This window comes from Nannobrachium achirus (genome assembly GCF_963921795.1).
Source record: "Nannobrachium achirus genome assembly, chromosome: 12".
NCBI classification, from domain to species: domain Eukaryota; kingdom Metazoa; phylum Chordata; class Actinopteri; order Myctophiformes; family Myctophidae; genus Nannobrachium; species Nannobrachium achirus.
Genome location: NC_137832.1, coordinates 7,774,067 through 7,791,586, shown reverse-complemented (window position 1 = coordinate 7,791,586; position 17,520 = coordinate 7,774,067). Strand labels below are relative to the sequence as shown.

The 17,520-nt window shown below is 43.6% G+C and overlaps 1 protein-coding gene across 1 annotated transcript in view; it reads left to right on the top strand.

Annotated features, from left to right (window-relative positions):
* tent2 (terminal nucleotidyltransferase 2) overlaps positions 1–16,424 on the top strand; it is a 28,489-nt gene extending 12,065 nt beyond the window's left edge. Inside the window, exons 6-16 of the mRNA XM_080738264.1 lie at positions 235–314; positions 663–734; positions 1,595–1,664; positions 5,318–5,384; positions 6,515–6,591; positions 7,690–7,818; positions 8,122–8,165; positions 9,658–9,794; positions 11,005–11,090; positions 13,867–13,946; positions 15,613–16,424. Of these exons, the coding sequence (XP_080594390.1) occupies positions 235–314; positions 663–734; positions 1,595–1,664; positions 5,318–5,384; positions 6,515–6,591; positions 7,690–7,818; positions 8,122–8,165; positions 9,658–9,794; positions 11,005–11,090; positions 13,867–13,946; positions 15,613–15,699 (929 nt within the window). The 3' untranslated portion in view covers positions 15,700–16,424. The remainder of the gene's footprint in view (positions 1–234; positions 315–662; positions 735–1,594; positions 1,665–5,317; positions 5,385–6,514; positions 6,592–7,689; positions 7,819–8,121; positions 8,166–9,657; positions 9,795–11,004; positions 11,091–13,866; positions 13,947–15,612) is intronic.
* The last annotated feature ends 1,096 nt before the right edge of the window (positions 16,425–17,520 follow it).

The following is a 17,520-nucleotide window of genomic DNA, read 5'->3' as shown; positions in this document are numbered from 1 at the left end:
TCATTTCATTTTGATAGCATGTTCTCACTAACACTGAAGTGTCACATTATCACATTTCCGAACTTCATATATGTGACCCAGTACGAGAAGAAAAGAGGGTCATTGTGGGGCTGATGGTTAATATGAATATTACATCATTATATTGCAACATCATACATTGCTGTGACTCCATTATCATTTTTCCTTTGGTGAAGTGACGGGCTGTGTATGATTCTCTCTCTCTCTCTCTCCCAGAGGCTCGACTCTACCTGACTGGCTCCTCCATGAGCGGGCTGGCCTGCAGGAGCAGCGATGCAGACCTGTGTCTGGTCCTGGTTCGTACATACTTGTCTCTCAGAAATATTCACTAGTCGTAGTCTGTCCAATGTGTCCATGCTTGTTTCTTTGAACCAGGATGTATTTGGTTATTATTTTAAGATTAGCACGTTTGCTTTAATCTGTGTATTCACTAGCCATGGTTTGTACATGCTTGTTTTTCTGAACTGCTCACTAGGCCTGGTATTTACTGAAAGTATGGACTTGCTTTCTTGCCATAGTGCATTTCTAGGAACGGCAGATCTTTTCTTTAAATCCTTTAAATGATGTTAGGTGATATGATGAGCTAAGGAGTGTTGTCTTTACGTGGTTTGTGGTAAAAGTGTGATTGTTATTGCTTGTTATAGGATTCTTGGGAGCCTCCTGAACGCGGATTTCTGGGATTCATAAAAAATGCCCAGAAGAGGTGGAAACAGCAGGTCAGATAAAAATATGTTGTAGAGTTCTGAAATGTAGCCCTCTAGTCCCAGTGTGTTTTAACAGTATTTATTGACTTCCTGTGTTTCTGCATCAGAGATCTCGACCCCAAAAGAAGGCTTTTGTTCTGCTGGTTTAGTTCAAACAGTGGCTTAATTGTATTAATCAAAGGAACTGTTAACCTGTTTTTTTATATAATCCTTCACTGGCATATTGTCCCGCAATAACCAATGCCCACGGCTTTGGAAACCAGGCCTGATACCGTTATAATGTGAAGAACTAGCGTCGCAACCACAGATATAAAGAGCTAGATGCCTCGTTCGCCTCTGCAGTTCATTGGAGCGACGTGCAACAGTTGTAGTCCGGACATCCTGGAAAAACTAAGGGAACGTGACTACAGTCAAAGTCAAAGTGACTACTGGCCAATCACAGCGCGACTTTTCCGGGACTTATCCAAGGACTACAATTCAATTCAACAGAGCCAGTTCCGATGTTGCGCGGCTCAGCTGTTCTTACAGGCTGCGTACGTAAAGACCCGCCCACACCTACCTCTGATTGGCCTAGCAACTTCCCTATGTGTGACGCACGTGGAAGCAATGCACACGTGATTCCCTTAGTCCCTTGATGCACATGCATCAGAGTCGAAGGAGGCGTCTACCTTTCTATGTCTATGGTCGCAACTGCCAGACTCTCCAAGGGAAGCACATTGGTGATGACGTAGCTCGGGATGGCCTGCGAGGCTAGTGAAGAACTGCCCTAGTCTTCATTTGCATTGGTTCTGAGAAGCTGTTAGTATTTTTACATCCACCCAGTTGTAGCACATATGTTGACTGTAGACGTCTCCATGACCATTGTGTTTCAGATGGGACGCATGGGACGTCCTGATCCTATATCCGTACTGAGTTCCCTTCTAAAGCTGTTCCACACGCTACGTGAGTATAGAGTGATAAATAAATCTATAAGCATAATATATTCAATCCAATCTTTATTTCAGACCCAGGAAGATCCATATCTGTTTCAATACAATAAAAGAATACAAAAAACTAATTATAAAATAATTCAAAAATAAAAGCACCAAGCCCAAATGTTCAGTTTCTGACATACAGACATGTGCGCCAATGGTTCCACAGTCTAGATGAGAACCTGACAGAACTGCGTGTAGGGACCGTTATAACAGCAATGATGTCATTAACTGACTCAGATGCCCTACACATAAACCTGTACATAAGGTTGCGTAGTACAGCAGAGCAGGTGGGAACCCCGACACTGACACACATCTGGCTCGCACTGGAGCTTCTCTGAGCTCTCAACAGCAGCCTCATACATAGTCAGAGCGTTTCGCGCCACTTTACTATACAGTAAAATAATACAAAAAATAAATATGCTTTAAGTAGCATGTGAGGGGTCGAAAAACATTCCTTTCCGAGAAACGGACCCCACAAAACTGTGAGAAGTGATGACTCATCACTAAACCATATTATTTTACTGTCTGTCTACAGTCTATGAGAGCCAACTTTGATTGGCTCCCACAAGTTTCCCAAGACAAATCTGCGATGTCCCTATAGCCAAAAATGTTCCATGTGGCATATTCTAACTGTGTGCCAAATTTCATGCTTCTATCATAAAGTACACGATTCCATCAAAATACTGCCCGAAATGCCTGGACTAACAGTCGTCATAGGCCACTGTGAGACGTCTGATGCTGCCTTGTCTGTAGCGACACCAAAGGTGGGCAGTGTACAGTGATGTACAGAAGGATCTAAAAAGAGATATCTTCACAGGTACTGAGCACATGCTACATTTGCGACACAGCATGTTGGCTTGGACGTACAGCTTCCGCCTCTGTCATAGATCTGAAACATTGGAAATAACGTGACCCATATAAGTAATCTCACTGCACACACTTAGGGCAGAGCCAGCCAGATAGAAGTCAGGGAAGGTTGATTGTCTGTCTTCCCTACTAAATATAAATTAATATACTGTACATTTCATCTCTAGGCTAACTGTTTCATGTCATGGACCCCCAAATTAATATTTGTGTTTTCTTTTTTTAAATCAGTATTTATCACAAGCCAGGGCTTTTTTTTCTTTTTCTTTTTACCGATCCACAAGTTCACAACATGTCGCTTTGCAATGTGTTGTGATTTGCGTTGGCTTTTCAAACAGCCTTTCTTTGATCCCAGTCAGAGGTTGTTGTTCTTTGAGGTCTCCTGTAGGGGGAGCCATTTACCAAGTATAGACAGGAAGCCACAGGCTAATGAATGTGAAGGATTAGAAACACTAGAAAGGCTTCGTGCCCTGTGGGTGCTCAGGCAGGACTGCTCTATATTTGATCAACATAAGGGGTTTAGGGGCGCTCAGGCAGGACTGCTCTATATTTGATCAACATAAGGGGTTTAGGGGCGCTCAGGCAGGACTGCTCTATATTTGATCAACATAAGGGTTTAGGTTTTAGGTTTTAATTCAGATTAAAATGTTTTCAATACCTTATTGTCAATATCTATCATGAACAAAAAGGCACACTTGGTCGGACACCAATAACTCAGGAAACAGGAACAATTGTGTAAGGTGTCCAGTGTAGTCTGGGCTGACAGTCAATACTTTTGTACTTTTACTGACGTAGCCTATATGTTGAATTGAGGACTTTTGAGTGGTGTGGGGGTGGGGGGGGGCTGTAGGCAAATTTGCGAGGTTGTTGTATCTAGACTGATTGATTGATTGAAGAGTTTAGCACTGTTTGCAATAGAAGACGCAGTTACAATACACAACATTGGCACACACACACAGTCCCATTTCGCGAGCCACCCGTGGGTCGAGACCCACACAGTACTTGGGAAACAATGCTTAAAACATCATACTCACGCAGCTTTATAGACGCTGTCTGTATCTGTGCTCTCTCTATCTCCGAGGCATGAACGCACACTCACTCATTCACTCACTCACACACGCGACGCAAGCGAAAAGCGGTTGTCCGTGGTATAACCTACTTATTATAACTCTATGGGTGTAACATGTTGAAAATTTAAAAATATCCGTGCCGTGTGGCAAGCGACGTCGCAAATGCATCATCCCAATGAGCAAACCTTTGTTACAGAGGTTGAGTAGGTATCGGCGTTATGTCGCTGTACTGTCTGGGTATATAGGTGAAGTGAATGAATAGGCTATCAGCCTCTCACCAAATCTGTCATGTGTGCGCACTATAGCCCATGCAGGGACTCATGGGTTACGCGAGGCTACAGCAAGAGTGGACACTGTCTATTGACAAACTATTGGTCCCGTTTGAGCTACTCTGTTCTGTTGTGCTGGTCTCACTCTGCTCATTGATACTTTTACTTCAGTCTAAAATGTCCACCACTGATTTCACACGTTACGTGTTCACTTTCAACATCAAGGCAAATGAAATGGCAGCTTTTAATCTATGCATAAGGATAACACTTGTCGAGTTACGTTCTAGACTCGCATAGAAACACGACACATATTCGGTAACACTTCCCAACTTCAGGTCTCAAGTAAAAGTACAAAAGTATCGCTACCAACGTACCATGCTTGTTATTAACGGACTACACAAACACACGTGTGTCTCGTCAAACATCGCTGTTTTTAGGTGATTCACACATCCAGCATAGAGGTTAATGTTGTACTTGGATCCATTCCACGCGCAATGTAAGTAGTGGGAGAGGGGTAGCCTATATTCCAGCTCACTGTCTCCCTCCCTCCCTCTCCCTCTCCCTCTCTCTCGGAGGAAGGGGGGGGGGGGCAGTCTCGCTGCGTCTCTGCTTGAGGCTTGAAGCAAACTGTAACCTGATACTTTCGTGACGAAAATTGCGTAGGAGAACTTCCGGGAAAGATATGCTCAGTAAACTTACACATTACTTTTGTACAAAGTGTACATCGTGCAAATACCATAGCTTCAGGAGAAGCAGCTAAGAACATTCGGGTAAAAATGCGCGATTTTTGTGCAAAAGGTGGAGTCTTTAGAAGCAGTGTAAATGTGATTCTATCGCGGAATAATCGAAAAATAATCGCTCTGAATTAGTAGTAGGGATTATGGAGGATTCCTGGACAGCCAAGCAGAACTATTAACAGGACTACAAACAGGGTGATGATTATGATGATGATCATAACAATGATCATAAATAATAACACTATGCAAATGAAACAATGAAACAAATCAACAATCATTAATTTGATAAAGTAATTGCCAGGAGTTAAAGTTCTCAGTCCTGGGGACTGTCTTGAGGAGTCCATAGGGCAGGGGTTCCCAAACTTTTTTGTCTCAGGGCACCCCATAAATATTTTTTTAATCCGAGGCACCCCTACATTATAATTTTCACTCCCAGCACCTTATATTTATAGCATATCGTTGTTGTCGGGTGGAAACCTTGTATGTCCAAAACCGTTCGTTTTGTATTTATCATCTATAAAATGTACTAAACTAGTGAAAACAGCCGATCTACAAGCACACCATGCCTCTGATGTTGCGGCTCTACACAACCCATTGGCACGATAGAGATGTGTTACACTGGAGTATTGTTAGTGAAAGATGCTGTCAGTGTGACAACGTGTGTTCTGTGTGTGTTGACAGCATACCTGCAGAGCACCCACCTGATCAGAGCCAAAGTCCCCATCCTGCGCTTCACAGAGACAGTCAGGTGAGCTTTCTTCACAGAGACAGTCAGGTGAGCTTCTTCTTCACAGAGACAGTCAGGTGAGCTTCTTCACAGAGACAGTCAGGTGAGCTTTCTTCACAGAGACAGTCAGTCAGGTGAGCTTTCTTCACAGAGACAGTCAGGTGAGCTTCTTCACAGAGACAGTCAGGTGAGCTTCTTCACAGAGACAGTCAGGTGAGCTTCTTCACAGAGACAGTCAGGTGAGCTTCTTCTTCACAGAGACAGTCAGGTGAGCTTCTTCTTCACAGAGACAGTCATGTGAGCTTCTTCACAGAGACAGTCAGGTGAGCTTTCTTCACAGAGACAGTCAGGTGAGCTTTCTTCACAGAGACAGTCAGGTGAGCTTCTTCACAGAGACAGTCAGGTGAGCTTCTTCTTCACAGAGACAGTCAGGTGAGCTTTCTTCACAGAGACAGTCAGGTGAGCTTCTTCACAGAGACAGTCAGGTGAGCTTTCTTCACAGAGACAGTCATGTGAGCTTCTTCACAGAGACAGTCAGGTGAGCTTTCTTCACAGAGACAGTCAGGTGAGCTTTCTTCACAGAGACAGTCAGGTGAGCTTCTTCACAGAGACAGTCAGGTGAGCTTCTTCTTCACAGAGACAGTCAGGTGAGCTTTCTTCACAGAGACAGTCAGGTGAGCTTCTTCACAGAGACAGTCAGGTGAGCTTCTTCTTCACAGAGACAGTCAGGTGAGCTTTCTTCACAGAGACAGTCAGGTGAGCTTGTCCTCAGCAAGGCTGTTGGCCCAGGAACACAGTGGTTCTCAACCTGTGGGTCAAATTATTTTGGGGGGTCCCCAGATGATTAACTTAATGTGCAACATTACAACATTGCAACATTTTCTCACTCTACAGTGAACAAACCAACATAAAGTTTAAGTGTATCCACCTCTTTCCGCGTGAATTTACAGGAGATTGTTTTGCACCACACTTCCGGTTAACAGCTGACATACAAGCTCACGCCGTTGTGAGCTTGTAGATCACACTCGGCTGCAGCGCCGGAAGCTCTGTGCAACTTCTGCGCAATGCACGATGGGATGTTGGAAAGACAAGGGTATCTGCACATTTCTGAAGTGACCCTGAACGTCTCTGTTTCTCTCTCTCTCTCTCAGCGGGGTGGAGTTTGACCTGAACGTCAACAACACGGTGGGCATCAGGAACACCTTTCTGCTGAGGAGTTATGGTGAAGGTGCGTTCGTTATCTCCTCCTGCCACTGCACACAGCGTTGTTTGATTTCACACAAAAACACCCTACCTGGACTGGACTAGGGATGGGACGATATGAACGTTTCATATCACGATTATTGTGACCAAAGCAGTGATGTCATTACGTGCGCATCCCGCATCAAAAACTCATTCAAGTTGCCCAGGGACTCATTCATGTCATGGTCCTGGGGTCCCGGGGATGCGCCTCCATTGGAGTCCATGTTAAAATAATTTACCGGGTCGCGGTAAAAGAAAAACATTTTAAAATTCCACAGACACCACCATTGTTCATGGGTGAAATCATCCTACTTTACCCTACGTTAACACAAATACAATCCACGTAGAAAGTCTTAAACAGGCGATAGAAACGTCAATGTTTTGATTCCACCGACGTCCGACGCCATTTTGCGCGCCCGAATTCATTAGGGGCACATGTTTTAGTAGTTTTAGTAGTTCTAAGTTCAAACATTAGCCAAATTGTAAAATAAATATAAGAAATAGGCAAACATTTTGAAAATAGCCGATCTACAAGCTCACAGCGCTCGAAAACATTGTATTGAGGACTCATAAAACTTTTCTGGGACCCATTTGAATGACCACCTGTGGGTCCCGGGACCCATTACATTGAAAACCTAGTAACATCACTGCCAAAGAAATAGCGATTTACGATATTATCGCGACAAACAAAATATCCCCAACATCCATTATCCTGGAGCGGAACATTTGCCAAAAAATATCCGAAAAAATATACCGCTCACATTGCGTCATCTTGTAGATCGGCTTTTGTTTTGGCAAAGAGATTTGGTGGAGAAAAAAAAGACTAGGAGTCTACAAGTATGTTATAAGTACGTTTTAAGTACCTTTTACCAATAGAGGATTTAAATGGTACTTGGATATGCAGCTCGGCCAAAAATTATTTTCACAATAAACGATAATATCGTTTGTCGTCCCAACCCATAACCTGGACACCAAGTGAGTTAATGAACTGAGTGTGTGTGTGTGTGTGTGTATGTGTGTGTGTGCGTGCGTGCGTGCATGCATGTCTGTGCGCGCGTGTTGTGTGTGTCTGTGTGTGTTTCAGCTGACGTCAGGGTAAAGCCCATGATCCTGGTCATCAAGAAGTGGGCGCGGCATCACAACATCAACGACGCCAGCAAAGGAACGCTGAGCAGCTACGCCCTGGTGCTGATGATCCTCAGCTACCTCCAGAGTCAGTGCACGTGCACACACACACACATCGTATTGTTTACTCATTTACTGCCACCACCTCACGACTTTAAGGGTTCCCTGCCACACTGTTGTATGATTTTCTTACCTTTTAACATGGTCGCGGCGTGTCCAGCGTGAACGATCGTGCACGATTTTGTATTATTTTTAATTAAATTAAAGTAAAGAAATATCTCAGGAATCTCGGGCGTGGCGGCCTGGAACATGGGGAATATCTTTGTAATCTGTTTTTTAATTTAGTGGTTAGCTGGCACATGTAACACGTTAAATGTTGTTGTATTTGCAGTTCTTCACAAGCCGGTCCTTCCCTCCCTACAGACAGATTTCCCAGTAAGTACTCAGTCCTGCATACCTCTTTTGAACCTACTTGTACATCACCCTGACTCGCTCCCGCTTTTTACCCATTTAGGCCTAGAATTATTGAATGCTTTAACCAGTGAAAAATAGCAGATATACAAGCTCACAGCACAGCACCGAGTGCTGCGCTGCGAGCTTGTAGATCTGCTATTTTTGAAAAAGTCGTGAAAATGTGCGCAAATCTTTGAGTATATGTATTTTCAAAGCGAACGTTTGTAACTCAAATTTTGCTTCTGGGGGGGGGTCCCTGGAACTAAATATTTTGAGATGGGGGTCCGTGGCCAAATAAATATCATGTTGGGGGTCCTTCACATGAAAAGGTTTGAGAACCACTGACATAGTAGGCTCTCAAGAACAGACTAACTGAGCTCCAGTTAAGTGAAAAGTACCTTTTCTTTGACGATGGCTGGCCAGATTTGCTGACATAGAAACATAGGTTTTTCAAAAAACCTTAGAAGGATTCAAAAGACACTTATAGAATCAAATCGGGTCAAAATTCTAATTTTCACGATTTTTCAAAAATAGCAGATCTGCAAGCTCGCAGCGCGGCACTCTGTGCCGTGCTGTGAGCTTGTATATCTGCTATTTTTCAATAGTTAAAGCATAAAATAATGATACACAAAATGTGAACCCGTTCTGAATGGGTTAACATGGACAGCAAAAGAAGCCTGATGACCTTAATTTTACTTGATTAATTTTCACTCAATTCTGTAAGCGCGTAGATCGGCTATTACTGTTACTTCTTTTTAAATGTTTGCAAAATGTATGAAACATTTTCAACATGGAGATGAGCGTGACAAAGGCTGAGGATGCACACATAGTTGCGATGTTCTCAATTGATTGTGATCGGCGATTATGGCAGGGGTTCCTAAACTTTTTTGTCTCAGGGCACCCCATAAATATATTTTTTTAATCAGAGGCACCCCTACATTATAATTTTCACTCCCAGCACCTTATATTTATAGCATATTGTCGTTGGGTGGAAACCTTGTGTGTCCAAAACCGTTTGTTTTGTATTTATCATCTATAAAATGTACTATACTAGTGAAAACAGCAGATCTGCAAGCTGTGTGCTTGTAGATCGGCTGTTTTCACTAGTTTTGTGTGACAGTCTGAGTCTTGTATGAAGCAGGGCTTTACTTTACCAAAAGACATACACATTTGAATTGAAACTTGGAGATACAAGGTTTCTGCCCGACAGTGACGATATTTTAGTGATTATGTTGTGAGGAAAACTTTGAGATAATAGCCATTTTCATTAGAACTGATTGAAAATAACGTTGTACTTCAAGTTTAAAATGAGACTAAATATTTTTTCAAGTGTCCAAATAAATCCCAAATATTATCAAATGATCTCGCGGCACCACTGGACTGCCGTCACGGCACCCCAGGGTGCCCCATCACCCACGTTGAAAACCCCTGGATTATGGTATAATTGTGACCTTGCTTGTGGTTTTGCCTGTAGGAGTGCTTTCACCCGGCCATGGAGATAGACATGGTTCCCCACGGGCCCCGGCACATCCCCGCCTACCTGTCCAAGAACAAGTCCTCTCTGGGAGAGCTGCTGCTGGGCTTCCTGGAGCACTACGCCACCGTCTTCAAGTTAGTCTGCGTTTTGTAGTCCTCTTGTCATGCTGTCTGTGTTGTAGGGACGGGACGATATGAATATTTCATGTCACGATTATTGTGACCAAAATAATAGCGATGGATATTATCGCTAATGGCTAATATCCCCAACATCCATTATTCTGGGGCGGAAGACAAAAAAAATCGCATATTTTAGATCTGTTATTATTGGTAAAAAGATTTGGTGGAGAGTGAAAAGAAATTACTATCGAGTATATTATTTACAGGTCTGTTACAGGACCAATTATAGAGGGTTTAAGTGGTACCAGATATGCACTTCGGCAAATAAAAGGTGAATTGATCCCAGTGATGGAGGACAATGTCACGATAAATTCAATCTCCACGATACAATTATCTTTATTTTATTATTATTATTATGTTTTATCACGATAAACGATAATAGCACCATCTCTACTGTGGTGTCATCCTCCTCTCTGACTGTCTGTCTGTCTCTGTGGTGTCGTCTGTCATCCTGTGACAGGCAGCAGCAGGTGGCTAGGGTATGGCAAAGATGGGAGTCCTCATGGAAAATAGGCATTACATTTTGGATAACATGGTTCTATTGTGAAAATAGCCTACATGCTCACAACGCCTCTGCGAGGCGTTGTGAGCATGTAGATTGGCTATTTTCACAATCTCTGAAAAAGAAAAACAGGTTTACACAGGTTTCTACGGTTTCTTGGGCTGGATATGGCAGCCTGGAATGGTTTTTCAAGTGCAGCTAAACTTAGCATGTAAACGTGCCACAATTAACAATAATGCATTGCACCTGTGCAGCTGACCTGCGGAACCTGGGAATATACCATGTTGTCAAGCTGGGGAGAATACAAGTGTGGAGAATATAATTATAATACCTTGTTAAAGTCACCATGTTAAATTTTGCATTTGTAGTTATTTTACTGTAATTTAACAACATAATAAGCAGCACAGATAGACAAAGAGACATTCATGGATTTATATTTAAAAGTAACTTTTATTTTCCCCCCTGGACCCAGGGTATGGCAGCTGCATACCCCTGCCATACCCAATTGACGCCCCAGGTCAGGATAAACACATTACACAGTTGAACTTCCAGTGGCTGTAAATAGCCGATCTGCAAGAGATTGTAGCAAGGGGATTTTCAAATAGTTTTTTTTTTTTAGGCTGAATGGTCTCTCATTGTGGTGTCTCTCATGGGCTCATGCAGGTGGGATAAGCAGGTGATCTCTGTGCGAGAGGCACGCAGGCTTCCAAAGGACCGCTCTCGTGCCAACGAATACATCTCAGTGGAAGGTCAGTACCATGGAGCAGAGGTTGATCGCCTATTTTCTCTACTTCTAAGACACTTGTTGGCCACGGGGTGGCCGTAGCTGAGTGGTTAGGGAGCCAGAGCTCCTGGTTGTCGCAGGTACGATTCCTGGTCAGGCAGCTATGTGCAGGGTTCCCACGGTCATGAAATTCCTTGAAATATTTTGAAATTAGAAACATATTTTTCCAGTACTGGAAAAGTGTTGGAATTGATCAAGGGTCCTGGAAGGTCCTGGAAAAAAATAGCTATGCATTGTCTTTGGTTATTGATTTTGTTAATACCTCTGAAATGACAAATTAAACATGGGCCAAAGTGTCAAATATTAGAGGCAGAAATTGTGAAAATAGCAGATCTACATGCTCACAACGCCTCGCAACGCGAGGCGTTGTGCGACATGTAGATCTGCTATTTTCACAATAGAACCGTGTTAGGCCACATTCTCATAATATAATTCGGTTTAGTCTTGCGAATGGGAGGGGTGAAGTTGCTACATTCTTGCATATTTAATTGATACGTTTGCGCTCGCACTGCACTTTGTCATCCGAAACGAACAAGGAATCGTCCACGTCTGTCCATGGGACATGTATGTATCCAAGCTGCATAATAATGCCTCCTTCATCTCCCTGTGTTTATTAATTCTTCAAGTTCAACTCACAATGTACCCGCAGGACCGCCGCAAAATTGAGCAGGCGTTAGCCTATTTATCTGCGGTCGTCGGTCACTCGTAAACGGGCGATCAAAAAATAAAACCAGCGGCGGCCGGAGGGACTCGCAAAATCTACCAGCAATAAACCAGACAGCAAATACATTAGCAAGATATGAATATCTACGAAGAGTAGAGCGCCAACGTCTCTCTCTCTCTCTCTCTCTCTCTCTCTCTCTCTCTCACCCTCTCTCACCCTCTCTCACCCTCGTCTTGCCCTCCGCTGGCTCCCTCTTTGCGCTCCGCGCATGAAGTGTCTCCATTTGGACACGATTTGGCACAGAGAGCCGCGCGCGCGAGCAAAGGCGAGAGACCCACACATCGGCCTATATATTATAAGCCTATTATGCCTATAGCCTATATATGATATACAGCTATACAAGTGACTCCTGTGGCACTTTCCTTTTATCTAACTGTGAGCAACAACTCCTCACAAATAATACACCATGTGCGATCGAGGGAGCGGTGATCAGAAATCAATGAGGGGAGGAGGCGGCCAGAATCGTCAGAAATCTAATGAGAACAGATGGGGGGATTTAACCTTTTATAAATAACTATGGATTTAACCCGCACATGGCTCTATATAGCCTACCACAATGTTTCATTGCCTGTATTTGAGACGGATGGATTCACACCAACAGGGAAGCGTTTGCGGTAGCGCATCGAAACCACCGTTTTTTTGTGGATTTGCATTCGTTTCTTTTATTCGAAAAAGAATACGGATGCGTCTTCACACATGCCCAACCGTTGTGTATTTTCCAACAATACGTTATAGGATTCGTTTTAATCGTCATAAAACGTGCCTGTGTGAATGTCGCCTTATACAAAATTCCTCAACTCTTGCCGGGGTCCCCAGTTCAAATATGATTATTTCGGGGGTCGTGGCCTGAAAAGGTTGAGAACCACTGGCATACACTACCTGTCTTTGGGCATTGCGCATTGGAGTAAGCGACTCGTTATTGAGCTGAATTATTGTTATATAGTCCTGGAAATCGGGTTAAATATTGTGGAAAAGTTTTGGAAATGAATTGGTAAAAATGTGTGGGAACCCTGTTCTAAGACACTTGGCCACGGGGTGGCCGTAGCTGAGTGGTTAGGGAGCCAGAGCTCCTGGTTGTCGCAGGTACGATTCCCGGTCAGGCAGCAAGACCATTAACCCCTAATTGCTCCCCGAGCACCACATATGGCTGCTCACTGCTCCTAATCGTTATAGGATGGGTAAAATGCAGAGAATAAATTTAACGTATGTGCAAATCTACTGTGACAAACAAGTCCCCCAAGGCGTGGGGCCTATATTATTATCATTGTTTTATAATTCATGGAATTTCTTAGATTTGTCTTCTATATGCTATTATGTGTGTTGTTTTATATGGGGAATGTTTTTTGAAGTAAGGAAGTTTATCCCCCGCATTTTCCCTCTGATCTATAATGTGCTAACTATTGTATTCAGAAGCTCTGTCAACCTGGCGGTCGCTAATCGCCATTAGGGCATTTACTTGTTTAATTGGTAAGACCTGTGAACGGAGTAGGGTAGAGGCCCAATTTCTTTGGAATATGGCTTCTCTGCATAGGTCCTAAATAGGCTATATGCATATACACCATTTTGTTCTACTTCCGGGTGTCTTTCGAATTCCTTCACAGGTGTTACCGATGATACTAATGAAGGGTCTGTTCCATTCTGGTCAAACAGAGTCAGGGTGCTGATATTGTGCATGTTGGCTCACTGGAAACACTCTGCTACACCAATGTGTCTCAAAGTGTCCTTGAGTGGGTTCCAAATGTCCCCATACAGGTGTGTAACTCTGACAGTTTACAAATGGAAGCAAGTGGACCCACACGGGTCCATTTGCTTCCATTTGTTGATTCCATTTGTACAGAGTTATGGGGGTCCTTGAAATTAGGGAACCACTGTACAATACATCAAACAGAGCCTTCATTAGTATCATCAGTAACACCTGTGAAGGAAGTCGAAAGACACCCGGAAGTAGAACAAAATGGCGTATATGCATAGAGCCTATTGTAATTGTGGTGAATGCTAACCCTCTGTTCTGTTCCAGAGCCTTTTGAGAGGCAAAACGTTGCCAGAGCCGTCCACGAGAAGATGAAGTTCGACACCATCAAAGCTCAGTTCTCTCAGGTGAGATCAGATGTAACCAGTGGTAAAGTAAAGTAAAAGCTGCACTGTGTAACATTCCACTTCTACCCCGGATTCAAACCCGTTTTTTACCATTGAGCTAACGGAGCCTGCCTGCTTGATCAGGGGATAAATTGGATCTTGCAGGGTTCCCACGGTCATGAAATTCCTGGAAATATTTTGAAGTTAGAAAAATATTTTTCCAGTACTGGAAAAGTTTTGGAATTGATCAAGGGTCCTGGAAGGTCCTGGAAAATAGCTATGCATTGTCTTTGGTTATTGATTTTGTTAATAGAAATGACAAATGAAACATTGGCCAAATTGTCAAATATTAGAGGCAGAAATTGTAAAAAATAGCCGATCTACATGTGTAGATCTGCTATTTTCACAATAAAACCGTGTTATACAAAATTCCTCAACTCTTAGTGCTCGTCAGGGTGGGGGGGTCCCCAGTTAAAATATGATTATTTCGGGGGTCACGGCCAGAAAAGGTTGAGAACCACTGGCATACACTACCTGTCTTTGGGCATTGTGCATAGGAGTAAGCGACTTGTTATTGAGCTGAATTATTGTTATATAGTCCTGGAAATCGGGTTAAATATTCTGGAAAGGTTTTGGAAATTAATTGGTAAAAATGTGTGGGAACCCTGATCTTGACAATCGGGTCTCGTGTCTAGGTGAGACATGATTAGCAGGGGTGTCACACCAAATTCTGGGCCCTGGGTACAAGGATTCACTGCGGGCCCCACATGAATGTTCTCATAGTGGGAGGGGGTTTAAACAACCAACCGCAACGCACGTCACACTTGCAAATGCATTCCGTCCTTGTCCCGTTTATGCCCATACATAGAGATCCCTGATGTTTAAGAATATTAAACCCATATCTGGGAATGCCCATATATGGACATAATTGTGTCAGTCTCATGTGGTCTATGACATCAAACACATATGATGTCAGACGTCAGTCATCTCCATATTTGGGAAAATATGGCCACATTTTGGCCAACTTAACCCATTCAGGCCGGGTACACATTTTAGTGTATGGGAGGGGCTTACAGTACATGTACAGTATGTATCAACATATTTGTTTTTGTAGGCTAATTTCTGATTTGGGCCTAACTATAGGTTAGGCCTAAATGGGTTAAACAACCAACCAGGCCTGCAATTATTTTGGTCAAAGTTGATCCCATTAATAGTCTTTAAAAAACAAAGAAGTGGCCGCACACAAGTAGCCAAAGTGCCAATATTTATTTTAGCACGCGCCCATGTGTGCGACCTCTCCCTTTGGGGTGAGGTCGCTTCTTGCCCTTAGGGTGTCTCACTGGTATCGTATTATCATACTCTACCATACAGATTGGACAAGATCACATTTCATTCTAGTAATTGGCATTTTCAAAGCATTGTTACTGATAATAAATATCATTTCTTTGCACAGTGATCTGCTCTGTGCGATTCTTCTTCACAAAGCCTAACAGAAAGGCAATCTTTCTGTTCAACGACAAGACGCAATTGTGGCAATTATTCGGCAAGTAAAATGTTGTGGCTGCAACCAACCTAATCTTCCGGCGTGTGTGTGTGTGTGTGTGTGTGTGTGTGTGTGTGTGTGTGTGTGTGTGTGTGTGCGTGTGCGTGTGTGTCCGTGTGCGTGTGCACGTGTGTGTCCATGCAGTCTTACCAGAGACTCTCGGAGAAGAAGGACCTCAACTCTATCCTGCCTGTCAGTGAAACCATTAATTACGAGCTGTCTGGAAAATAAACAAACATGGGGTGAAGGGGGCGAGGGTATCCCTCTCCCGCGGAACCTTCTTATACCTACCTCCGACACACACAGGCCTCCTGGACCCCCAGAGTGGATGGAGCCTTGCTGCCTCCCCTCCCCCACTGCGGAAGGAGGGTCCCTGGAACCGGCACCTCCGGAGCGCCCCCTGTCTGTCTGTCTGTCTGTCTGGGAGGGAGCGGACTGACACTTCCTATTCTAGAACTTTTTTTCTTTTCTTTTTTTAATTTTGATTTTTGAGGACCTGCTCCGGTTTGATATGCGTTAGGCCACGGACCCCCACCTAGGGTAAAAATATGGAAAAATACAATATCACAATATTTGTCCGAGCTGTATCAAGATACACGATCTTATCACGATTCTTTTTCATGTTTATGGTTATTTTTCAAGTTACTTAACAGTACAACCACCTACATGGTAACAAAAACTAAAATAAAAAGGAGTAACAGACCATTTAGACCAGTGGTCCTCAAAGTGGGATCCAGGGACTCTCTGGGTTCCTTTTGGGAGGCCTAAAGTTGACCCTTACAAGTATGTAACTCTGACAGGATACAAATTACGGGTCCATTTGGTTTCATTTGTATCCTGTCAGAGTTAAGGGGAGACCTTGCCATTTTAAAGTTTGAGAACCTACTGAATTAGGTGGATCCCCACTGCGGAGGGAGGGTCCAAGGAACGGAACCTTGGGAGCGCTCGCTGTCTGTCTTTACACGACCACCATGTCTGGGGGGGGGGGGGGGGGGGGGGGTCTGACACTTCTTACGCAAGAACTTTTTTCTTTTCTTTTTTTTAATTTTGAGAACAAAACTTTCATATGCGTTAGGCCAGTGGTTCTCAACCTTTTCAGGGCGAGCACGAAGAGTTGAGGCATTGCCTTTTGTATAACACGGATACACGGTTCTATTGTGAAAATGTCACATCTACATGCTCACGACGCCTCGCGTTGCGAGTTGTTGTGAGCATGTAGCTCACAATTTCTTGCCTATAATATTTGACAAAATTTGACCAATGTTTAATTTGTGAGGCCAATGTTTAATTTTAGAGGTATTAAAAAGTCCTTAAATTGTCACTTTGGAAATGTGCACGTGCCCTCTATACTGTTGAGTGAGAAAACAATGTTTCACATTAAGTTAATCCTCTGGGGACCCCCCCCAAAGTAATTTGGGGACCCCCCTGGGGATCCTGACCCACAGGTTGAGAACCACTGCGTTAGGCCACGGACCCCCACCCCCCATTTGATCAGATTGGTTTCTTTGGGACCTCAAATCTAGACCAAAGTGTACATTTAACTCTGTACAAATGGAACCATTTGGTTCCATTTGTTACACTCTCAGACGTACAGACCCGGTGCTTTGAACCTGAGAGGGTCTGTAACCACATACAGACCCGTGTGAGGGTCCATTTTGGTTCCATTTGTCGCACTCTCAGAGGTACACCACAGACCTGTTAAGCTTCCCTTTGGACCCCTGTTGGTCCCCGGAGCAGAGGTTGAGAACCAATGCTGTCCAGACAGGTGTCGACAGCCTCGTTGCGTTGCCACACTTCTGCTTTCCCTATAATTCATTATGGTCGTCAGCTTGTGCTAAAAGAAATGGACAAACATTACCACGGAATATATCCTTAAAACGCGTGTTGCAAGCCGAATATTGTCTAATAACCTGTCATGACAAAACAGTTGTTGTTTTGTAACGTGTGGCCTGGGAACAATGAGTATTGTCAACAGTTGACAGGGCAGCCAGTTATTAGAAGTACATTTTACTTGTATATTATTTAACTTTCAAATACCTGGAACGCGCCCGA